The sequence below is a fragment of the Oxyura jamaicensis genome, chromosome 2 (assembly GCF_011077185.1).
Source record: "Oxyura jamaicensis isolate SHBP4307 breed ruddy duck chromosome 2, BPBGC_Ojam_1.0, whole genome shotgun sequence".
In the NCBI taxonomy this organism is placed as follows: Eukaryota; Metazoa; Chordata; class Aves; order Anseriformes; family Anatidae; genus Oxyura; species Oxyura jamaicensis.
Window position 1 is genome coordinate 157,824,635 of NC_048894.1, and position 25,366 is coordinate 157,850,000.

General features: G+C 46.1%; 1 protein-coding gene across 1 annotated transcript in view; it reads right to left on the reverse strand.

Annotated features, from left to right (window-relative positions):
- Positions 1-25,142, reverse strand: part of SCRIB (scribble planar cell polarity protein) — a 113,606-nt gene extending 88,464 nt beyond the window's left edge. Inside the window, exons 1-7 of the mRNA XM_035318143.1 lie at positions 25,041-25,142; positions 7,736-7,853; positions 7,399-7,477; positions 5,999-6,088; positions 5,208-5,264; positions 1,413-1,476; positions 66-140 (exon numbers count right to left, since the gene is read on the reverse strand). Coding sequence (XP_035174034.1) covers positions 66-140; positions 1,413-1,476; positions 5,208-5,264; positions 5,999-6,088; positions 7,399-7,477; positions 7,736-7,853; positions 25,041-25,127 — 570 coding nt within the window. The 5' untranslated portion in view covers positions 25,128-25,142. The remainder of the gene's footprint in view (positions 1-65; positions 141-1,412; positions 1,477-5,207; positions 5,265-5,998; positions 6,089-7,398; positions 7,478-7,735; positions 7,854-25,040) is intronic.
- Positions 25,143-25,366: the final 224 nt, after the last annotated feature.

The window sequence follows — 25,366 nt, forward strand, 5'->3', positions numbered from 1 at the left end:
TGGTTCAAGGGAGCAGTACAGGAAGGGAGCACAGCAGTGAAGCAATGGACTGAACAAGTACTCACTGGAGGCAGGACTGAGAGTTGGTTCCGGTCTAACCAAAGCTCGCGCAAGTTTGGTAGTGCTCCCAGAGTATCTGGCTGTAACAGAGCAGGACAGGAGCAGTGTCAGTCCTTTCCAGGGAGAAACTGCTCTAGGATATTCCAAATCACACTAAAACTCCACAAAACTACATACTGTTACTGCTTTCACACCTCCTAAAACCATTCATCAAATGGTTTATCAAACTAACGTGTTGGTGTGCCACCATACTGCAGCAAATATGTTTGGAGGTGTCTGGGCTCGCATACTGGCTGCAGAAGCTCCCAACAGGGAACATGGAAGACAACAGCAAGGGCTGTCCAGTAGCAAGCAAGACAAGAACCAAACAGGGTTTGGGAAATGCTGGCCCCACAGTAGAAATGTGTCTTTCTCCCCCTCCTCCCAGACATGAATAAAAGCTTGTGGTTAACACTGGCAATCCCAACATGATACAGCAGCGCTACCAGCAATGGTGGACGTGTTCATAGTATTGCTCCTTTTGTTACCTATAAACACAACACACACTGATGAGCGTTTGGTTTAGGAGTTAAAGCACCACTCAAGTGCAGTTCAAGTGTCAGCCAACTGTTCTCACAAGCAGCCTGCAGCTTTGTGCACAGGAAGCTGCAAAATCTCTTTTGTCTCCCATTTTAGGTGGCTTTCTGCCAAAAAGCATTTCAGAACATTAAGAACAGGATTCAGTAACAACCTGATCCACAACTGCAAACTCGATTTCCCCCAGTATCAAGACGAGCTGTAATTCGAGATTAGGCACTGGTTCTCAGCATGCTTAGGCTTAGAGCCCGCCACGGAGGCGCCCCCATCCAGAGGGTACACACCACATGCTGGGCTGACACAACTGTCAGGAACAACATGGAATGGTCCTGTACTTTCTAGAGGAGAAATTAAATTATGAAAAGAAAGGCAGAAAATCAGCCCAGCAGAAGTGAAGTTACAACAGCTGGTGGCAGTGTAACACAGCAGAGAAAGAAAGTACCAGACAGAGAATCTCATTGGAAAGGAAAGGTCCTTAGGCAGCTAGACAGCAACAAAGAACGTCTCAGAGCAAAGGGCTTGGAAAAGCAGAGCAAGCTGTGTATGAGGATAGTAGAAAGTGAGACAGGGCCAACACACAAAGAAAACATTATACTGGGAACAATGACTAGGCCATCCTGGGCAGATCAGAAGATCAGAATCTTCCCAAACAACCCGAGGGTCTATTTCTTTGCATTTCAGACAAAAAAAAAAAAAAAAAAAAAAAAACTTCCACAAAGGTACAGGTGCTACCCCTACCAACCACCCATATTCCCTCCCCACCATCCCTCACCTACCAGTACTTCCAGGTCATTGCCACCAAGATCCAACTGTTCTAACTTGACAAGGAATGAGAGTGAACTGCAAGATACAGGGAATAGAAAGGGGAAAATAGAAAAAGAGAAAGAAAGAAATAAAAAAAAGAAGGAAAGAAAGAAAGGAGGGTTAGCATCAGGGACACACATCTCACAAATAACATAATTTTGACTAATTCCTAAAACTGGTGGAGCAGTCCTGCCCCTTTTCACACTCCCTCTGAGCAAGCAGTTTAGGAGAGCTGGTACCCTTCCCCAGGCCAGACCATGTGCACCAGGGAATTGGGTTCATTAGCACCATCAGTCTCAAAGTGGTCAGTTTCCACTCTGATACCAATTTGCCCTCTCCCCCTCCCACTATAAAAAATACTCTTTGAGCAAAAACGTGATAGACGACAAGCCACACCTTAATGTTGATGCCATTTTTTGTTGCAAGGATGGGGACCTGAACACAGTTATAAGTAACAGAAATCAGCAGAGGACAATACATATTTGGGAGGCAAGGGGAGCATAGCTGCAGGGAGAGGCAGGAATGACAAATTTAAGAGCCCCAGTCTCCCCAAATGGGATGGACAAGCTGTTTAAGACAAAAGGAAAGACAACACTGGCATGATGTCTCAGAAAAGGTTAAGATGTACAGGCAAGAAGCTCACTAGGCAAGATACTGCAAGAAGCCTACATAGAAACTGTGCTACAAAGACTCTCAACACTGGTGGTCCCAAGGATGTACCCCACTATCCAAACACATTATGAACTGCTGATGAAAAGTCAACACCACAACACCAGGATTCAGTTCTTCTGACTTGGTCCAGGTGTCCTCAAGTTTTCAGCTTTCAGTCCTACCCCATCACCTCCAACACCTACTCTCCCAAACAGGAGAGCTGCTGCCTCTTGCTTTACGCTAAGGCAGAATTCCCATTTAAAGCCTGCCTCTGTCCCCAGAATGGATGGTCTTCAGTGCTTATTTTTCTCTTTATAGGGAAATGTTCTCATAAAGAAATCACTGCATTTGTTTGTAAATACAGCTATGCATCTCAACACCACCCAAACTCAGGAAGTTGGAGGCTGGAAACCTGTGAGAAAAGAAAAAAAAAAATAGATCTGTGTTGCCTGGAGCAGGCTATAAAAATATTGGGACTACACAGGAAGAACAGGTACTCACCTTTTGAAGTGGTAGTTTTTGAGATACTATATTCACTCAATCAAAGGTTATCAACATTATTTTCAGAAGGATTCTATTGTACTGCAGTATCTTATTACGACTGTACATTTGTTCTTTGACTTCTCTGAAGGGTGGAGCAGCCGTGACTATCCCTCAGCATCTTCAGTTTGAATTCCCAAAATAGGGAAAAGTGAGCCATCGAATTAATGTTGATATATGAGGTCTCACAACACGCGTCAAGTACAGATCTCTCTATACCATTCCATGAGAATACATCAATGTGAGCCACGCTTCCCAACTGATTGGCAAGCTGTGCCCCACCTACATGGAAGAGATGAGGAGTGATAACCAGTCGTACAAGACAAACTCTTTCAGAAGTCAGTTGACAGAAGGCCAACCACTGAATTTAAGTTTTAATAAGTCAAAAGATCCAGCTTGCAGTGATATTAAGACACTGAATGACTACAGCAAAAACTGGAAGGACACTGTCACAAATCCAGAGCACCCAAGTCTGTCTATCTACTGCGCTCAGTAAACTTGCAAAATGAAAACACCGTCCATTTTTATAAGTCATTCTACTCTTTGGCATGATCACTTGGACTTGTTTAAAGCCATTATTGGGCACAGTTTGTAACAACGCTAAGTACAGATCTCGTGTTTGTCTGATAGACCTGACAAAAATTGCCTTGGTCTTTTAAGGCACTTCCTACTTTTGGCAATCATCCTGTCAATTGGGAAAAATGAAGAGAAGCTGGAATTGCACCGCAGGATGAATATTAAGTATGGACTTAACTCTCAGAGAAAAAATCCCCAAACTCAGAACATGCTACAAGCATCATTCAGGGCAGTATAGAGGCCTCATTCAGGGAAACAAGGGAACACTGGGCATGAGAGATCTTCCCAGAAACCATGAGCCTGTTCACAGACTGTATTCTCAAAATCCATTTACTTGCTGATTCCTAGATGGTGAAAAGCCACTCATTCTTCACTGCAGTTTAAAAGCCAGCTCTGGATGTAGCTATTGCTCCTCTTTGCTTATGTAGTTTATCATAGTGGTGGCATCTGCCTGTGTGAACACAGAACACACGACACAGACAGGAGTGTGTCCCAACACCAGGGCCCAAACTTCTCTGTCTTGTCTGTTTTCAGCCTGACATGAGGAGCTTCAGCTCTTGCTTTCTTCCTTGTGGCTATATTCCATGTGGGGCCACCTCACCTGGCCTCTGAACATCACCTTTCTGTGACAGTGCTTCAGTGCTCTCAACTTCTATGCACAAAAGATCCAGCAACTTTGGCATCAGAGACAAGATGACAGTGTTAGTATGAGCTATGTGTCTATCACTGCGTAGTCACCGGGTATGAAGGCTGGGAGGTGACCAGTGCAGACTGTCAGCTCCCTTTTGGAAATGTCTTGTCTAAAGAGTCAAAACTGACACATTAATTCTACAACCAGATAAACCCTGTACTTGCAAAGCCCAGAGGAAAATAACCATCTCTAAGAGGACACGCGTGAGTCACAGCAACATCCTGAAGCCAGGGAGGCACAGCTATCACAGAAGAAACAAAACTAAAGCCTGAACTGCTTACTGATACTGCTTATTATCAAAGCCCTGCTTGAACACCACATCATTAGAAGCCTCTTTTGCCCACTTATTTAAATAAAGCAGGGGAGCGTGGAGGAAAACATAGGTAGACTGAATGCTTGTCATGAATAATAAGAGGACCCTAGGGAAGGGTGACAACAGTTGCTTACTTCACGCAGTCACTGGGGAGTTTGCGTAGCCCCAAAACTTACTGCTATTCAGAAAAAATCAGGTGGAATCCCTTCCAATGTATATTCAAGGAAGATTGGGATTGTAACCATCAACTGGATGGATTAGCAGGCAGAAAACAAGCTGACAGTGCTAATGAAACCTCAGAGGAAACTCAGCAGACAATTCTTATGGGCTCCAGATCAAAGATTGATGTACAGCCTTATTAATTCTCCACATTCTATTTATTTGATAGCATCAGCTGAACTAAACAGATCCTCTGTCAGAAAGTTAGCTCTGTTCCTAACTCTCTGAAACATTTAATATGACTTACCTTTTCTACCTTGATGGCTTATTCCTTTGCCAGCTTATTTTTTACCCATTGCAGAAAAGCCAGTTATCCCACCCACTCCCACAAACTGCTCAACCAGAAAGAAAATAGACATAAGAAGCAAAATATACTGTAGACATATTCAAATTACTAACTTCACTGTATACAGAGTTCTTCCAATACCCACGTCAGTACGTATTTCTCTTTTTCCAAAACAATCGTCCTTTGTTCCACCTCTCAAGGAAAGAAAGGTTCCCACAATTTCCAGCAGCTTTTGCGTGGAACCCTGTCTATTCCAAATCATTTCTGACACAGAGGCTGAGGATAGACTCTAAATATTGTTCCCTGCTCTTGAGACCTGTACTATCTCTCTCCCTCCTCAACACAATCTACAGAAAACCAGCATGATGCAGCTAACTTATCCAAAGGTTTGAGCCTTCCCAATCAAAGTGCTAGATCCTGTACTGTAGAAAAAGTAAACCCATGAGTCTGAACTATCAGGCAGAAGACTCTTGAAGCCACCAGATACTCACGTTGGTAGAGTCTTTAGCAGGTTCTCACGTAGTTCCAAAGTCACCAGGTTTGCTAAACTGTAAGAGAAAAGGGAGTGAGGAAGCCAAATTCATTCAGTAGGGCTTCAGAGATACCAAGGAGATGTTCCTATCCCTTCCCTTGTGACAGTATCTCATGTCCCACACAAATGCGTATGCTTAAGTGTGTACATACAAATGGAGATGAGGGGAAGTGGGAAATATATCTTAAATTACTTGTAATGATGGTGACACCTTATTGCAGAATCAAGTTTGGACTACACAGTGTCCAAACTTGGGGCAAGATAACATAATATCACATAAAGGACTGTCTGCCCAAAAAGATAAAAATCCCTCACATGTAGAAAGCAAAATCTCATGGGAGGGGCACTGCACCTCATGGACAAAGCACCACCGAGATTTCCCTTGGTTATTTGCTAGAATCATGAGTCATTTAAAAATCACAGGACAGACCAAACCTGCTTGGAAATGGGCAAATGGGCACTCATAAAAGGAGAGATGATAGAGGATTTGAGAGACCTGGATTTACGCCTTGCCTGTGCCACCGACTGTGGAAGAGTAGAAGCAGCTGAGTCCAGGAAATAAACTTTTAAAAAGGTTGTCTTTCAACAAGAAAAAGGCTTAGAGGTGCTCAGATAGCATATTCAGTAGAGCAGCAAGCTGTAGCTGGGAGAGCACGCTCTTGCCCAAGAAGTCCTGCTAGCAATGCCACCGCAAATAGCACAGTGCTCCTCCCCTGGCCCTCCCCTCCTGAGGAACAGGGGCATACTCACTTTCCAATGTCATTAGGGAGGCTCTGCAGGGACACATCATTAAGGGCCAAATGGCCCAGGCTCCGCAACTGTGTAAAACCCTCAGGAAGTCTGTGAATACATGACAGAATAAAGTGCCATCAATTCTGCATGCCAAACCAGTGCTGAACTCACTCAAATCCCCCAAAAGCCAATCTTATTCCAATTGGTATAAACAGGTATAAATAAGACAGGCAGGAACCAATTCTGACCCCAGCTCCTGACCCAGGATACGCCCCATTTCCAAGACACAATACTCCTTGCAACAAAGTCACTACATGTCCAAGTATGCACACTCCTCTCTGCAGTATTTAAGCATGAAGCACAGACTAAGCTACATCATGCAATCATTTAAACCTGGAAGGAGGGAGGGCTACCAAGAAATCCAAATACCCAGTTAGGGATACTGCTGCAGAGGACACTGCTGAATTCCCCAGGACCAAATAGTATAATCACAACAGCTCCAAAGTACAATAGAGCAGGGAGAGACCCACAAAGCAGAGAAATCCTTTCCTGATGAATTCTGGGCCCCAAGAAGACTGACAAATAACTTGTAGGGTAAGAAATGCTCCTCATTCCTGTGGCATGGGGATTCTCAAAGACTGAAAAGCTTCTCCCATTCTGACAAGTGTTGGGCACCACAAGAGGGAAGCAGAGTTAAATCTATTTAAAGGGTGACAGGCAGCACTTGCCCAGGAGCACAAGAGCAGCAGGCATCTGGCATCAGGCTGGCATCTCCAGGGACCCTTGCAGACAATACGTAAGACATCAGTGCCTTAAAGTACAGCTCATTGAGTCAGAGAAGTCACACTTAAATTCCCAGATCATTACGCATTAAGAGCTTTAGAAAGATAATACTAGAGAAGGCAGATCCCTGTTCCTGGACATAGTTCTGGGCGTTGTGTTACTAGGGAAACTGACAAAACAGGTTCAAAGAATGGCCACCCTAAGTTATAAGCAAGAAGACAGAGAGCAAAAAGGACTGAGAGAGCAAAGGATAGCATGCAAGGCTTTCTGTACTCCTCCGTAACACAACCAGTCTCCATTCATTCTGTTTTGTGCAGCATGGTGAAGGAGTAGAGAAAGAATAACAAACAAGAGGGCAGAAGTCTCTCACACCAGTGTCATCAGTATGAATAAAGCCTCCTAAGTCCAAACCAAAGGCCCTGCAAAAGAGAGAGGCCACGCCAACTTTCCCCTATGCTGAGTGTTCCACACGTCAGGAGAGCAGACAGCTGCAGGTCTTGGCAGAAGCAGGGTGGTCCTAGGCCTTAACTTCAAAGGAAGACGATTACAAGATGAAGACCAGAGAAAGCTAAGGAGGATGAGGAGCTTCAACTCTCATTCTCAGCTGTACAAACAGGCTACATACACGTTCCTACCTGGAGAGGGGATTCCCGCTGAAGTCTGCGATCTCCAAGGATTTGCAGAATTTGATGCTTTCAGGAATTTCTGGAATGTCTGGGGGAAAAAAAAAGAAAAAAAAGAAAAAAAAGAGGTTTGAGAAGAATCTATCATGTGGAAAATGGGACACCAGGTACTGGTGGCAGCCTAAGACACAGTAAGATAAGCAAATTTTCACAGCTCCGGACCCATGACAGATCACTCTGCAGGACTGTGAACTGTTCTGACTCTCAGAACAGAAATGCACAGGGCAGTGCAGGATGCAAAGAAGCAAGACTGTGGGGCATCTATTCCCCCACTGAGCTCTGACCTTACCGTTTCGGGAGATGTCCAGTTCCACCAGCTGCATGAAGTTGGCAACCTCAGGGGGAAGTCTCTGTATTTCATTGTCGCTCAGGCCCAGTTTGCGCAAGTTCAGAAGCCTGAAGAAAGGCTAGGACAGGAAGAGAACAAAACTGGGTCAGCAGCAGCTCTGTGGAAAATGTGTTGTCTCACCTCAGGGCAAAACTGAACATCCATCCTTGGAGACAAATGCCATCTCCTCTCAATCTCTCTCCTGCTGAGGGCCCCAAAGTGCAGTCACTGCACAGATGAGAACCCCAATTAAGGTCTACAAGAGACAAGAGTGAAACCCTGAATTTAATGAGTTTAGCTTAATGATTTATTTAATATCTCTATTATCCCACTGCCCTTCTCCTTCCTGTGTAGGATGCAAAATGAATAGGTACCTTAGGAAACATGGAACATCCACCCTAGGCATTCACATAGTCCCATCATGAGGAAGTCACAATAAAGTAGCTCACGAACAGACCCGACGATGTTTATGAGTATGGTTCAGAGAAGCCAACAAAGGAGAAACATAAGAGGACTTTCAGACTGAAGTCCTGCCCCTGCTGTCATAAACATTCCTGCTGTACAGTACATCTTGTCAAGACATCAGTCTCAGGTTCCTACAAGAACAGGGAAAACATTTGTGCCTCTTGCACTAGAAAAGGAGCGAGCAAACTATCTGTAGGGCCCAAGTAACCAGGAATTAGAGAAGGAAAGCAAATTCCTTTCTAGAAACATCATTCATAGAAATGTTGACTCAAAGGGACCTCTAGGGTTGTGCTAGTCCAGTAACATCCAATTTCTTCACACCTCTCAGAAGTGAATTACATTACCTATAAGAAGTGAATTAGAACAGTCATCCATCATCCTCTTTTAGACATAAACAGCCTCTCAGTATGTTTACTAAACATAACATACTATCATTATTAACTTGACAAATCTTGCAGCTGCCTCTAGCTATTGTTGGACATAGGATATAGGACAGGATGGAAAACAAGGCTGTGGCGTTTGCTGTATTTCCTGGATTGTTTTAGAATGGCTGGGAATAACAAACAAACATCATTAACCTGATGCAGAAAGAGACGGTTTCAAGACATTTACCCATAACCTACAAATAGATCAAGGCAGAAGCTGTTACACGTGTAATAACACTGAAGCAAGGCTCGGATTATGTGTTTGGGTTCTGCCACGTTACAGATGAGTACTCTAAGTTATCTCTAACAGCTTTTGAGTTTTAGATGACCAAACCTTAAAAGGTGGTAACTCAACCCACGACGAAGAAGAAAATTGAAAAGAAGCTTGACAAAAACTCATGTCTATGAAGTGACAAGGACAAGCCACTTCTAATCCAGGTAATCACTTTGTGTGTGCTAAACCAGAGGCAGAAATTGAGTTACACTAAGCAAGAGAAAATGCAATCTCAAACTTATTTACAGATCAGAAAACAGGTTCAGAGAGTCAGGGCTGCCTACACAGCCTCACTGAGAAGGACCAAACAAGAATTTGAGGTCTGAACCTTCCTTCTCAGTTACCTTTCCAGTAATCCTGCTGTACAAAAGGCTGCTGAAACAGACTTGCCCCAGGAACAGCTAAGGGGGTATTGAAATTCCTTCAGTTTGGGGTGGGAGGGCACCCACAGTGCATAACACTGCAAAACACAATAACACAAGCCAGACGAGGGACGGGGAAGGAAGCAACAGTGATGCAAAATGTGACTGTGAACAGATACACAGACAATGATGAGAGCTGCTCACCCCACCGACGGGCTAACGGGTTCTATGCACCTGGTTTGAGAAGCTTCTGTGCTGTAGACCCAAACCTCTGCTGTTTCCCATAGAGCTGCCTCAGCCAGGAAGCACTGCCGGGCGCGTGTGCAGTGTGAGGGGCTGCACAACACGGCTGCTGCTACACCGAGGCTGTCATGCTTCCACACCACTCCCCACACAGAGAGCAGGAAATGCTCAGGCTGAACAGCACCAATACCGAATCCCGTACTGCTTTAGGACATCAGGAGTATGAAAAGCTTGATCAGGAGAAGAGTACGTTTGGTTTGATTTTGAGCAGCATGAGCTCCTTTTACTTCAGTTTATCTAACGTAAAATCAGTTTAAGAAAAAAGGAAGTAGGTGAAAGTCTAAATGACAGCAAAGCCTTAAGCCAGAGCAGGACATTTAGAGACTTGATTTGCTATTGTTTCTTAGATCCTTCTCCTAATTTTAGAATGTAAGGAAATTCCAGGCGAGACATTGTGTTGATCTGCTTGAGCCTGCAAGTTGGAAAATAAGAAAGGGAATGGAACATCTACAGTCCAAACTTCTAGTGCTTCTGGCTACAGATTTTAAAAAGTCTCAAATCAGATGTGCAGACTTTTTTTTAAAAAAATAGAATTTACTAAATAAAATCATGCTACACGTTGCACTGCAAGATACATGGGAAGTATTTATTGACACAGTAGAGATTTAAAAATAGTCATCAGTGGAGGGAACTGCTAGCTGTGAACAACGACTTCTCTTTCGCCTACAGTTAAGTTACTTTCTTAGCTAGGCCATCAAAAAAAAAAAAAAAAAAAAAAACACTTGTTAAAAAAGCACACTTCTTTGGCACAGCAGTTGTATCCATGCAGTTTATCGCAATATAACAAAGCAAACTGCTTAACAGGCATTTTACTAGCATAGCTGCGTTACTGAAAATAATCAGAACCTACATGCACACAGACATGCTTTTGGGGCTAAGTGCAGACCAAGCCTCAGAATTCAGCTGCTGTGACAATTTCAATTCTTCACACCCAATTAACTTCACTTCTGGGAGTCATCTACTAAACACAACATTGCAAGATACCTTGTTTTCTATATTGTTTTACACCTATTAAACAACGTGGCTTTTTTCCTGACATAGCCTCTTTTTTTTTCGGTGACCAAATAAATTCAAAACTTCACAGTACTGACAGACCATTATCAGATATGTGCAGAAATTTCCACTCAGCAAACACCAAAACATCCCACTCCTTAAAAGTCAGTTCAGCTGGACTTAAGATAGATAGATAGATAGATAGATAGATAGATAGATAGATAGATAGATAGATAGATGTGACAAAAATTCAAACTAGTTAGAAGTCATCAAGGGAAATCACAAAAGACAGGTGTGGAATTCGTGTTCTTGTGCAAGAATTAAGATTTTTTATTTGCAAGAGAAGAAAGTTGAACAGGACCCAAGTGACCTGCCATGAAGAGCCTGACTAGAAAGAATGTGTTTTTAATTCTGTTAGGTAACAGCTACTTGGTCCTCACTGTTAACCCCTTACCAAGAGGAGTGTGTCAGTGGAATGCTGGCAGCTGAAGCACAGACGAACCAAGGCTGTATTTTCCCCTTACAGACTGCTTTGTTCAATACTGTTTTCACTAACAGCACAAAGAGTTTTGCCAGGACAGCTTATCGGTGCTTCCATAACTGGCGCAGTACAGACTTAGGTGTCATTACAGTAAAAACGTGTAAGTAGATGGATGAGCACTGCCGAAACAAACTAACATATGCTGGTTGTTCAGCTGCTGTTCAGAGGTGAGTCTTTCTGCAGGAGGAAACAAAAGTGCGCTTCCCATTTACAGTAGCAAAGCTTTTAGGAAAACTATCAAGCAGTCAAGTTTGCTCTTACCTCTACTAAGACTGTAAATTTAGTATGATGTAATGCATGACAGCATGATGTAATCTAGAACTGAGAAGACCGCAAACGCTAGATCTAGCATGATGCATGCAATTTTCAATTCACTGTTTTGGAAACTGGATACTTCAACTGGTAACTCCAACAGCCAGATTTACAAAACTTGACTGCACAACAGAATCACTTGTGTCACTGGAAGAACAAATTAATTTTAAGATTGTTACTGGAACTAAGAGTGAAAGCCCAAGCAAATGTCCCTTTGGAGACCAGCAATTATCCCTTTTTTTAATCACTGTTAATCATGTTTTACACAGCTGGCAAAAAAAAAAAAAAATCACAAATTTAGCACCATACCGTATGTCTCTATTGAGATGAAACACATACAACTTCAGGATTTTCTGAGCACCAAAACACACACACACACACACACACACACACAGAAAAACCACTAAAGCTGTATGATTTAGATCCTTCAAACTAGAGTGATATAATATCAAAACCACAAGTTTGGAGAGAGAAAAACGAATTACAAACTTTCACAGTTTACTAGCAAAGCAGAAGCCCAAAGACCACACAGAGCAAACACAGATTAGTGAAACAAGACTGATGCAGAGGAATTCAGGCAGCTCAGGGTACGATGGAGATTATGACACATAAAAAAGAGGCTCAACATAAAGATGTGAGGATATAATATATATATTAATATATTAACAGCGTAGCTGGGTAACTGGGTGGGAGGAAAGGCTTTTGTGATTCAGAATATATTACAAAGACATTTTATTGTTGAAGTAAGTGAACTACTACAGGATGCCTAAGATAGAAAGCAACTACAAAACTGTCTTGCAAATACAATTCAGGTGGCATAAATTCTTAGAATATCCAGAGCAGTGCAACTGCAATATAACAGACTGGAAATACATAAGCCATTGCTCTCATTAATGTCCTGATAGGCTGAAAATTAGTGACAAGATAAAGAGCCTCTAAAGCACTTTAGGATGAAAGATAACTTCACTGCTCAAAAATATAACATTGCAAAAAATACAGAAAAATGTGAAATACAGGCTCTGCAGCATGTTTTCAGCAGTGACATCCTCATTTAGGAGCCTCTCTAAGGACAAAATCAGTCACTTGAGTTTATCTACGATTCTGAAATAAAATTTGATTACTTCAATCTCTTACAAAACGAGACAAACTAGATCCATAGGTTTTTCAGTCCAAAGGGACAATGAAGTAATATCCCCCTAATCCCTTGTACCTCACAGACCTTTATCACAGAATCATGAAATAATTCAGGTTGGAAGGAACCTCGGGAGGACTCTAGTCCAACCTCTTGCTCCAAGGGTCAACTATGAAGTCGGACCAGCTTGCTCAAGCCTTTGTCTAGTCAAGTCTTCAGAACCTCCAACGATGGAGGATCAAAAAATTCTCTAGGCCTCTGCACCTGCCACTTAATTATCCTCACTGTGCCTCCCTGTACCAGTCAGAACCTCCCAGTCCAACAGTACCCCATGCCTCTCCTACTCCTGCCAGGCACCACTCAGCTCCATTGCTGTGATAACCTACTTCCCTGTATGCACTGGCAGGCTGCTATCAAGTCCCTTCAAAGCAGTCTTCTCCAGGCTGAAGAAGTCCCTTTGGCCTATCCTATCACAGCAAGTGCTTCAGCCCCTCCACACCTTACTGACCCCCTGTCCCTCACGCCAATTCCTCCATGCCGTTCTTGTATTGCGGGCTCCAAACTGGAAAACTGGACATGGCATCAACGTGTGCTCTGTAGAGTGCTAGGTAAAAGGGAATGATCACTTCGGCAGTCTCCAGAGGAGCTCCTAGTGATACAGGAGGGTGGCCTGCTGGCCTTCTTCAGTGCCAGGGAATTCTGCCAGACCCTACAAAGAGATGAACTCTAAACATGGGGACAAATTATGGAAACTGAATACCTCCGAGCACATCGTCCAAAAGGACAAGAGGAGGTGATCAAGTACAACATGCAAAGAACATTTGTCAATGGTAGTACATGCAACGTGAGGTCAAAATCACAGGCCTGTTTGCATAACCAATGAAAAAGCCTCAAGCTCAACTTGTTTTCCCCCTCCCCCCTTTTTTTTTTCTACTGGGAAAAGGGAAAGAAGCATTAGCTTTAAACTGAAATATTACCAACAGCCAAGCAGTGAGCCATCCTGACCACAGATCACTCATCTTCAACTGTCATGCCAGTCCTACTCAAAGAACATTTCCAAACAGCACATTGTGGTTTTACTCAAGACATACAACAACAGGCTCTAACTGTTTATGAAAACAAGAAACACTGGTAGCAGCAAATACTGGACCCATTTGGCAGATTCACCTTTGGCTTCCGCTGAGGAACTAAAAAACCTATATATTGAAAAAGTACTGAGTGTCACACACTGATGCTAAGGACCAAAGATCTAGAACTTGTTTCTTGCTCATAACGTGAGGATGCCTGCCATCCCACTCTGCGGAGCTTCTCACCACTGGCATCCACTGTCTCAAGCAGTTCAGTGCCTCCACTTAATTTATGAGCCTGGTTAGCCTGTGGCTCCTGCTTTAGTCAATGCTGTGCTCTTGCTTAGAAAAGCAGAGTGAACATAGAAAGGAGTAAATACCAACCTTAGAGTGTTCAGAGGGCGAGAAATATGGTGAAGGGCCTGGAGGGGATGACGTATGAGGAGCGGCTGAGGTCACTGGGCCTGTTCAGCCTGGAGAAGAGGAGGCTGAGGGGACACCTCATCGCAGTCCACAACTTCCTCACGAGGGGGAGTGGCGAGGCAGGTGATCTATTCTCTGTTATCAACAGTGATAGGACCCGTGGGAACGGTTTTAAACTGAGGCAGGGGAAGTTTAGGCTAGACATCCAGGAAGAGGTTCTTCACTGAGGGTGGTTGCACACTGGAACAGGCTCCTCAGGGGAGCAGTCACTGTACCAAGCCTGTCGGAGTTTAAGAAGCGTTTGGACTGTGCACTAAGTCACATGGTCTAAACTTTTGGGAAGACCTGTGCAGTGCCAGGAGTTGGACTTGAAGATCCTTATGGGTCCCTTCCAACTCGGGATATTCTATGATTCTAACCTGATTTAGAAATGAACTTTCAGTCTCACATCCTTCACGCATCATGACTGCTTCCTGGCAACGCAGGTGGGTGGGACTAGACGTGGTGCTGACCAAAATGAAGAGAGGGAGATGCCTAAATACTGAGAGAGAAGTTTGACAGTCCCCTATTTCCCTCCAACACTTGAGGAACGCTGACCATCCAACTCCAAGACAAGTTGCCTCAGCCTTCTCCTGTTCTGCAAGAGAAGGAACAGAGCCAGTCACCCCTACCTTCGCGCACAACCTCTATCAGTCAGCTAGAGGCAGACACCCCACTGCCTATGGATACCAGCATAGAGCTTCCAGCAACATTAGACAGCACAATAAGCTTCTAGACAGCCAGTGTCTGCCAAACTGCAAAAGAGCACATAGCAAGGTGAGTAAGTGAAGGATGCAGATTTTCAAACACAGTAGTTCTCTCAAAAAGGGAATTCGCATCACTGGGGCAGGTCCAGCAGAATCAAAGCATGTTTGCAGTTGGAATGGATCTATCAAGATCAGCTTATCCAACCATTGCCCGAGGCAGGGTCAGCTACAGCAGGTTTCCCAGGGCTGTGTCCAGTTGGGTTTTGAATATCTCCAAGGATGGCCATTTTGCAAACTCACTGGACAACGTGTTTCAGTGTTCAACAATGCTTTCAGTTAAAAAAGAAAAAAAGAAAAAAAAACGTTTCATTATGTTTAAACTGAATTTCCTCTATTTCACTCTTTGCCCATCACCTCTTTTCCCTGTCACTGGACACTACTGAGAAGTCTAGCTCCATCTTCTTTACTCCCTGACAGGTTATGTACATTTGTAAATTTCCTCTCAGCCTTCTCTTCTCCAGGGTGAACAGTCCCAATTCTCTCAGCTTCTCCCTGTATCACAGATGCTCCAGTCCTTTAACCTTAACCATCTTTGTGTCCCTACACTGGACACAATCTTGTCTGTCCATGTATTTTCTGCACTGAGAAGACCCACTCTGACAACAGATATGTCTTCACCAGTGCTGAGCAGAGCAGAAGGACCACCTCTCGTGACCTGCAGTCAATGCTCTTCCTATCTGTGGATCAACTCCTTGTCTATCAGGACCCCCTGGTATTGCCACAAAGCTTCTTTTGGTGGGCATTTCCTTGACTGTAATGGTGTGAGATTATTCCTCCCTGGGTGCAGAACTCGGCGTTTTTCTTTGTTGAACTGCATGAGACTCCTGTCGGCCCATTTTTCTAGTTGTCATGTTCCCTCTGAATGGCAACACAACCATCAAGTACATGCAAAGTTGCACACAACACATACACAGCAAAATCCTAAAAAGCCCTTATAAACTATTGCTTGTCTAGAGGCCCTAGAAAATGTCTGAGGCTCCTACCTAGTCTCTGCAATTAGCATACCTCCACCTAAGTTGTGTTTCTTCAGTTTGCTGAAATGGCTTACTTTTCCGAACTTTAATCCTGCCTCTGTCTACTTTCACATCCACAAAGCTCCCAGCATTACTACTGAGGCTGTGGCAAAGCCCCAGGATGTGAACAAAAGGTTAAAGGAGCTACTGGGTTAGCTTGGAGAACCACAGTATTCAAATAGTGATGCTGGGAATTTGGACACCACCCCCAAGGGCTTCCTTTCTGCTGAAGTGCAACGCTTAGCAGAGCCATGCCTCCTCTCGCTGTTCACTTGGTCAGATCAAGAGGTGGAAAATGAAAAAAAAAAAAAAAAAAGTAGAAAGGACAATGAATAAAAGGATCAGAACAAACCCTTTGAAATACCACTCAGCTATGCCATTTCCCAGAAACAACAAAATCCTGAGGGCAGACCTGGAAAGCCAACCATTCCCCAAACAGGATTAACAGGCAGCCCCGCTCGGCAGGGGGACAACCCCCTCTCCTGCACAGGGGCAGTGCTGGGTGACCCCAGCCACCACAACTGCCTGTGCAGGAGAGGCACAGTGGACCTGGCCCCCTGCTTCGTGTGTTGATCTGCCAGAGGGGAGGAAGGGCCTGCAGAGGGACCTGGACAGGATGGGTCGATGGGCAGACATCAATGGGACGTTCAGCATGGCTAAGTGCTGGGTCCTGCACTTTGGTAACAACAACCCCATACAGCGCTACAGGCCTGGGGCAGCAGATGGAAAGCTGTGCGGAGGAAAAGGACCTGGGGGTGCTGGTTGGGTGCTCTCCACTCAACTGCTGCTAATGCAAGGAGACCCCCTTTGTATTCCCCATATTGACGTTCACATAGCCACGGAGCTGTCCACATGTCTGCACAGACACGTTTCTTCCGTTTCACAACCCAAACGTCAGCCCTGCCAAGGGCACCGTGCCTACTGCCTGGGTGGGGATGGGGACCAGGACACAGGTGCCTTTGTTCCCCGCTGTCACCTTGCTGCTCTCCTCTGATGGCCAGCCTCACGCTCCTGCCTGTGCCTGCAGGAGAGCCATCTCCATGGCGGCCAGGAGGGGAGGGACGAGGGCGATGCACGTGCCGGCTCCTCTCCCATTTTCTCACAAGAAGCAGCAGGCTGCTCATGGGGGCTGCCTCAGTGCCAGAACCCCTCCTGCACACAGCAGACAGGAGGTGGCTGTCCAGAGCTACCAGGCTGCAGGGACGTTTGTCTCCTCAGCCAAGCATGCTTTAAGCAGACTTCAATAAACGCTTTACAAAGATGCAGCATTTCTCAGGCTCAGCAGCACTTGGGGGAGCCAGGTGCATGCCAGAGGAAGAGGAGTCAGACACCCAACTTAGACAGCCACGGAGCCACAATGATCTGACACAAAGGCCAATGTTTTTGTAAGAAGGCAATGACAACGTATATATCTGGAGACTTGTATATCTAAAGGAACTGGGTCTACACTGTAAATATGGCGTTCACACCAGAATTGCACAAAACCTTCTTGCTTCTGCAGTCAAAACTATTAGGGTGTTCCTAAGTTCAGCTAGCCAAACAGCACATTTCAGACATCTTCCCATTTCCTCAAAAACAACCTGTGACCCACAGGCTGCCTCAGACGCAAAGGCCCAGAGCCAGAGAGGTGTTTGGACTGGGTGATTTTGCTATAAGGAGTGAGTAAACCAATAGTGCCTGAGTAACTCTGCTGCACTGTGAAGTTTCCCCTGCTGGAGGCAAGGAACGCCATCCAGAAGGACCTTGACAGGCTCAAGAGGTGGACCTGTGCAAACCTCATGAGGTTCAACAAGGCCAAGTGCAAGGTCCTGCATCTGGGCCACGGCAATTGCAAGCACAAATACCGGCTGGGTGAAGAATGGCTTGAGAGCAGCCCTGAGGAGAAGGGCCTGGGGGTGCTGGTGGATGAGAAGCTCAACATGAGCCAGCAACGTGCGCTCACAGCCCAGAAAACCAACCATATCCTGGGCTACATCGAAAGCAGATTGAGGGAAGTGATAATTCCCTGCTACTCTGCTCTCATGAGACCTCACCTAGAGTACCGTGTTCAGAGCTGGGACCCCCAGCATAAGGACATGGAAGTATTAGAATGAGTCCAGAAGAGGGCCACAAAGATGATCAAGGGGCTGGAGTACCTCTCCTACAAAGACCGGCTGAAGGAGTTGGGGTTGTTCAGCCTGCAGAAGACCTTGTAACAGCCTTCTAATACCTAAAGGGGGCTACAGGAAAGCTGGGGATGGACTCTTTGTCAGGGAGTGGAGCGACAGGACAAGGAACAATGGCTTTACACTAGAAGGGGGTAGATTTACATTAGATATAAGGAAGAAATTATTTACTCAGAGGTTGTTGAGGCAGTGGAACAAGTTGCCCAGGGAAGCTGTGGATGCCTCATCCCTGTAAGTGCTCAAGGCCATGTTGGATGGGGCTTTCAGCAGCCTGCTCTAGTGGGAAGTGTCACTACCCATGACAGGGGGATTAGAATTACATGATCTTTAAGGTCCCTTCCAACCAAAACCATTCCATGATTCTATGATCTCATTACTCTTAGGATAATTTCAAGTCCAGCTGTCAAACCCTGCTGGTACAGTCCCACTGCCTTCAGCGGGTCAGCACATGTTTAATTAAAGGCAGGATTGACTGTGTAGCAGGAAAATAATTGCAATGCTCCTGGTGATTCATGAGCAAGACCAGGGCCTGGTTTCCCATGCTTTCCATGCTATCATGGGCTGGGGTCCCAGGAACACGCAGCAACGTTCTGTGTTCATCTCCAACCAGAACAAACACAGAGGACTCAGCCACCACAGGCCGGAGATGTCATCAGTGAAATACAGCAGCTTGAGCAGCTCCTCAAAATTTTCACAGAAAAACCAGGCCGCATATTTGAGCCTTATGCTTCATTCACATTGTCCTGGTTAACATGGGCTTTACATCTAAAGCATTGCCTATGGAGGCAGCAAGAGACTGCCGTGCGCTCCACTGCCAAGGTGGCAGTATGCTGGAGCACGTGTCAGATCTAGCAATAGAAATGTTAACAGAACTGGGGTTCCTCCTCTTATGTCTGTGATAAAAGAAAGAGATGGTCTTTGGTCTTTGATGACCGTACCAGTGCGACTGCCTCTAGGGAAGCCAGCTGTATGGGAGAGATTCAAGGAGAGCTGGGAGCAAAAAAACTACAAAGCAAAGCACTTCAATGTTGCTCGGCTTTAAGGTTAAACTCAGTCCTTCCAAATCACTGTGCTCAAAGCCAACCCCTTACAGGTGAGGCCAAAGAACCAGAAAGACTTCTGTCCCATAGCCAAACAATGCAGGCAGGACGTCAGCCCCAGGACTGTGCAGCTCTCCCGGCAGAGCAGGAGTCAGTCCACTTGAGAAGACCCAAGCACCACCAGATAGCACTAAGTTTCACCACCAGAGCAGTAAATTCTAGACACATCTTTCCCTATCCTGAGAGAAATGATCCAAACAATATATATTGCCAGAATGTCTTGAAGCAAGAAAAAGAATCATTCCCATCTGAAATATAGTGAGCTTTATGGACTTAACAGAAGCAGAGGTCAAAAAAATGATCATCACCACTGAGAGATGAGAACAGTGTGGAGCTTCAGTGGAGAGGCCGCGCTCCAGCCGTATGGGGAAGCCCTGATGCCAAGGGAAAGGCTTCAGTACCACCACTCAGGTATACCCTCACACCAGGACATTCCTCAGAGGTCCCTGTGCCTGCTGTCAGGTTACTCCGTCGGACTTACCTGAGCGAGCATGTGACAAGACTACAGGCAGTGGAGACTCATCTCTCTGCCATCCCAAACAAGGGATCCTCCCAAATAACCACCTCCAATTATAGCGGTGTTCCATTCTCCACTCGTTTGCTAAGCTAGCTTTAGCCTCTTCTGACCACAAGCACATAATCACAAACACCCAAAAGGCAGCAGAGTCCCAAGGAGAAGCAGCTGATCCTCTGCAACAGCCAAACACCAGCCACACGAGCCTTTGGCCAGGCTTGCATTTGCAGCCAGACCCCCACAGAGAGGTCACCATTCCCTAGGGCTTCAGCAAGGACAGCAATGGGCTCTCCTCCCCACCAGCCCCCATACGTGACATGGGGCCGCTCCCCACCCTCCCGCCCCAGGCAGAACACAACATGGAGACACCGGTGTGCAGCAGGGGAGACCCACGCGCAAGGCCCTGGCTCCTCCTGGCTCATGGGACAGGAGAGGACAGCACGCAGTGGCTCCGCATGCCCCCGCACATACCAGAGCTGGAGAGGAGACCTACGCAGGCAGGCTGCTCCCTGGCTGCATCCACACAGCCCTGCGTAATGCAGACTGGCCGGATTTCCGACTATTTAACCCCACATATCAGGCCCTGAGGAATGCATTTCAAATATATAAAAGTACTTAAGCATCAGGGACACATTCCAGCTAAGACAAAGCAAGCTGTCTCTGAGCCAAAGGCGCACCAGCTGCTTCATCCCAGGCATTTAATCGGGGACTGAGGAATGCAGCCCCCTCAGGGGTAGAATGCAGCAACTGTACGACTGCAAACACCAAGAATGCCCAAGCATTTAATGCAGAAGCGAAGTGAAATCTCTGGTCCAAATGAAATGACAAACTAATTCAGGGCTGCAGAAAGGAAATCCCCAAGCCAGAATTAGATCACCACAATTAACACTTTGCTCCTGTACAGCTGTGGGGGTTTTCACTGACTGCAGCAATTCACGGTCTCAGAGTGCATCTCAAAGGAAGAAACACCACCATATAAACCCTTAAGCAGAGGGGCCCTGCTGAAACCAGAGCACAAGCAGCCTCTAACCTGAGTCCTGTACAGGCGGGCTGGAAGAGTGCCACCAACACACCCTGCTTACCCAGTGACATCTTCCACTGAAATCCTGCAGGAACATTCATCTGGAAAGATCTACTGAGAGCACTTCATGGGACAGGACTCTGGCGACAGATGAAGCAGCAAAACATAACACACCCCAAGTACTATCCAAAGACCTGTCCCTTTTCTTACCAATTCTACCTTTTATCTCTTCCCACCCACTCCTTTCCCAGAACACCAGCCTCTCAGGAATGGCCTTTTCCAGTCTCCACCACTGCAGGCTTACAAAGGGACCTGATGCACCCACCTAGTTCTCCTCTTCCAAACCATCTTCTGACCAAAGAAAGGTGAGGTAGCAATTACAGCAATAATAATAATAAAAAAATACTTATCCGTAATGCCACAAATGTTAGCAAAGGAGAACAATGTCAGGAGATAGACAAATACCTGTTCCAATTGTTTCAAGGGGGAAAGTATTTTCTTGAGGCAGAAATTATATTACCCTATACAGATACACAACTGACATCTCCAGCACTGTAAGTGACTTTGAGATGCACGATAAAAAACAACAACAAAAAACAACAACAACAACAAAAAAAGCCAGAGCAAACAAACAAAACCACAAATAAACTCTAATCCTGAAACTGAGACAAGGCAGACAACATCAAGTTTATGACTTGGTACAGAGCAGGGTATTCAGAGTATAGCAAATCCTAATCTTGGTGTTCATAGAAGTGCATTTGGTGGACTGAAAATGTTTTTAAGAAGAGTTGAATGTCCCTATGTGGAAGGAGACAGCAGGAGATTCTCAGACACAGCAGACAAAAACAATTCCTCTGAACAGGAAGAGCACAAATTGGAAGGTGCCAGAGTAGCTCTCTGGGGATTAGCTCGGACACACCGCGTTAAATACCTTGAGCTAGAAATGGAAGAAGGCGGAGTCTGAAGCCACAACGGACCTTGCAATGCAAGAGCTCTGCAGGCCACCACATCCCTCTGCCACAGCACACACGTCTCACGATCCACCACGATCTTTCATCACTGTGCCCTGCCTCATTCAAGTTTCTGTCAGGCAGACAGTGAAGCAATGTTACGAAATCAAGTGCCCAAAGACTGGAGGAAAGCAAATGCCACTCCTATCTTCACGAAGGGCAGGAAGGAGGACCTAAAGAACTACAGGCTGGTCAGCCTCACCTCGATCCCAGGGAAGGTGATGGAGCAGTTCATCCTGGCAACTATTTCCACACAGGTGAAGGAGAAGAAAATCAACAGGAGCAGTCAGCACAGATTCACCAGGGCGAAGCCACACCTGACCAACCTGATAAGCTTCTATAAGGAAACAACCAGCCGGACGGATGGCAGGGAGAGCCTCGTGCCCAAAACTCCCTCATGGAGATGCTGATGATGTATGGGCTGGACGAGCAGACAGCGAGGTGGATCGAGAACTGGCTGAACTGAACAGCGGGGCTCAGAAGGTGGTCAGTGGTGCAAAGGCTAGTTGGAGGCCAGTAAGGCGCAGGAGTGCCCCAGGGGTTAATGCTGGGTCCGCTCCTATTTAACATCTCCATTAATAATCTGGACAATGGGACAGAGCGCACCATCAGTAAGCTGGCATGAAACTGGGGAGAGTGGTTGGACACCCCACAGGACTGTGCAGCCACCCAGAAGGACCGTGACAGGCTGGAGAGGTGGACTGACAAGGATCTCAAAAGGCCCTGTGCCTGGAGAGGAAGAACCCTGGGCACCAGGGCATGCAGGGGGACACCCGCCTGGAAAGCAGCTTGGCAGAAAAGACCCTGGAGCCAGCAGTGTGCCCTTGTCACTAAGAGACTAAGGGTATCCTTGGCTGCGTTAGGCAAAGCATTGCCAGCAGGTCAAGGAAGGTGATCCTGCCCAGCACTGCTGAGGTCACATCTGGAGGGCTGCGTCCAGTTCTGGGCTTCCCAGTACAAGAGACAAACGGGCATACTGGAGAGAGTCCAGCTAAGGCCTAAAATATGAGGAAGCAGCACCTCTCCTGTGAGGAGAGCCTGAGAGAGCTGAGACTGTTGAGCCTGCAGAAGAAGAGGCTCAGGGGAATCTTACCCATGTCTAGAAACACCTGAAGGGAGGGTGCAAAGACGATGGAGCCATGCTCTTGTCACCGGTGCCTGGCTGCCAGCACAACAGACAACAGGCACGAACTGGAACACAAGAGATTCCCTCTGATTGTCAAGAAACATTTTGTTGTGCAGGTGACAGAGCACTGGCACAGGTTGCCCAGAGAGCCTGTGGAGTCTCACCCCGTGGAGATCTTCAAAACCCACCTGGACGTGGTCCTGGGCAAGCTGCTCTAGGTGGCCCTGCTTGAGCAGGGGGAATGGACCAGATGACCTCCAGAGCCCCCTTCCAACCTCATCCATTCTGTGATTCCATTAAATTCAGGAATTTCATGGACCTAAAGAGGTTCACCTAGTCCTGCCTTTAGCGCTAAGTACTACTGAGACATCCCCCAAATTATTCCTGGCAGGTGCTCAGAAAATAGTCAAAGGGAATAAAGAGAGATCTTACATGCAAGCAGATCAGGTAACGATCAAATGATCTGCAGGGCCACTGTGATGCTGTATTTATTCTTTAGGGGCCTGGAACAGGACCAAGGGAAGGTGAACCTATGCTAGGAGTTGTCACTGAGGAATAAGAAAAACTTCAAAGGTGCAAATGCAGCTGATGTACCCAAAGGTATGGAAGACATTATTGACGTTATACAGAGACATATCTAGAAGTTTACACAATACTAAGAGGAGCTGAACCCAAAGGAGAGACTGAGTAGGTATTTCCATTGATTCATTGATTCACTTCATTGCACAAAACCAATGAAAGGGAAGATTTGGTAAGAAGTACCACCGTTTAGGCCACAGCACCAAAATCTTCATGAACCCTTTGCTTCACTGAACCTCATCTCCCAGTACGCTTTTTTACCTCACTTTTACGCTCCTTTGAACTGAGCTCCTTTCCAGATCCACACAGGGCACACACCTATACACTGTGCAAAAACAAAGCCGACCACACACCTCGGAGCTCACTGAGAAATGACTATTAATGGTCAATACTTATTTTTAGGCCCTAGAACATAAAATTATTTCCTTCTTCCTCTTTCCTGTTCTCTTGTTTGCATGTCCAAGAGTTGTATTGGCTCTTTTTTCCATAACTGAGCTTTTTCTCAGCTATTACCACTCTAGCACAAGTCCTTACGCCCCTAGTCACCATCCAGGATTCACAAGACAGAAGGTTACAGTACAGAGAGAGAAGGATAAGGGTGAAATAGCCTGCAGTATTTCAACTTCTGGGCAGCAGCACATCCAGAATATCTGGCTTTTGGAAAAATAAAACCACATCCATTTGTACACATTAACTCATATGGCTCCTGAAAGGCACTGAGAAGCATGCCAACTCTGTGCACAGGTCTCCTAACAATCAAGTGAAACCAGTTTCTTGGCTAGTTTTGTTAAGCAAATGCAGCTTGCCGTTTTGACAAAGCCTGTGATGCAGAGAATTCACATGCAGGAAAAGGGAAGGTGCCCAGCGCACATTCAGCCCTCACTGGGCACCGAAGCGTGCTCAGTCTCGTCATGGCAGGGTGAAACACTGAGGAGGCCAGTCACTGGTGATTCATGGTTCCCCGACTTTCTCAGGGAAGGGTTATTAGCATGCAGAGATTAAAAGGAACAGCTTCACTCCTCCGTGGAAGTAAATAAAAGCCGAGATCCTCCTTGCAAGCCCCAGATGCCAGGAAATTAAAAGCTGCTCTTAATTAGGCTTGCAACGCCCCACCTTGTCTTGGGAAAGTGACAAATACCACTCTCGGGTTTCACCCTGCTCAGAGCAGCAGGATCCCAGGCCTGGGACAAAGGACACCGATGCTGCTGCCCCGGGCCAACTGCAGCCAAACAGGAGGAACTGCTGAAACCCAGAGCGCTTCTACCAGCTTCGAAGTTGCCTTGCCACGATGCAAATAGCAACAAGCCAGAACAGGAAGGAATCTGCAGCAGACCTACAAGGCCTCCCTTCTCATTGGAGTTCTAGCCAGGCATCCATCTCCTCTGTTTCTCAGTGCAAGATGAAAACACCTCACCGGACAGCTGGGGGGGGAGGTCTTCTGCACTGGAACCATGGGAGTTTGGGTAAGGAAAAAGCAAAGGAACAGAACTGCACCCCCTCAATCAGACGTTCCCAAGGGCTTGCCTCTTCAGCACCATCACTATTCAAACGCTTGGTATCAAATCTAGCTCTGTTATTTCCTCCTTTTTTCCCCACTCTTTGTATGATCCTTCAGCCTGCCCCACCTGAACTCACATCCCTCCCTGCCAGGTATCCTTCCAGCAAAAGGTCTCCAGCGCACTGCTGCTGACACTGACTGGATGTCTCCTCCCTGCTCCACATCAACTCGGTCGCTATTTTCAGTCCCTGCTCAGCTCCACCTTCTCCTCCTCCCACACACACCAGGTCCTACAATCTCTGCTCCACCCAGGTTTCTTCCGACATCTCCCTTTTGCATTCCCGTGCTCCAACCTGAGCACTCAGAAAACACACCAGGAGTCCAGATCCCTCCTGACTACAGTCTGCTCTGTCCACCACCTCCAACTTCCTCCACGGAATGCCAGGCTGCCTTCATTCCTTTC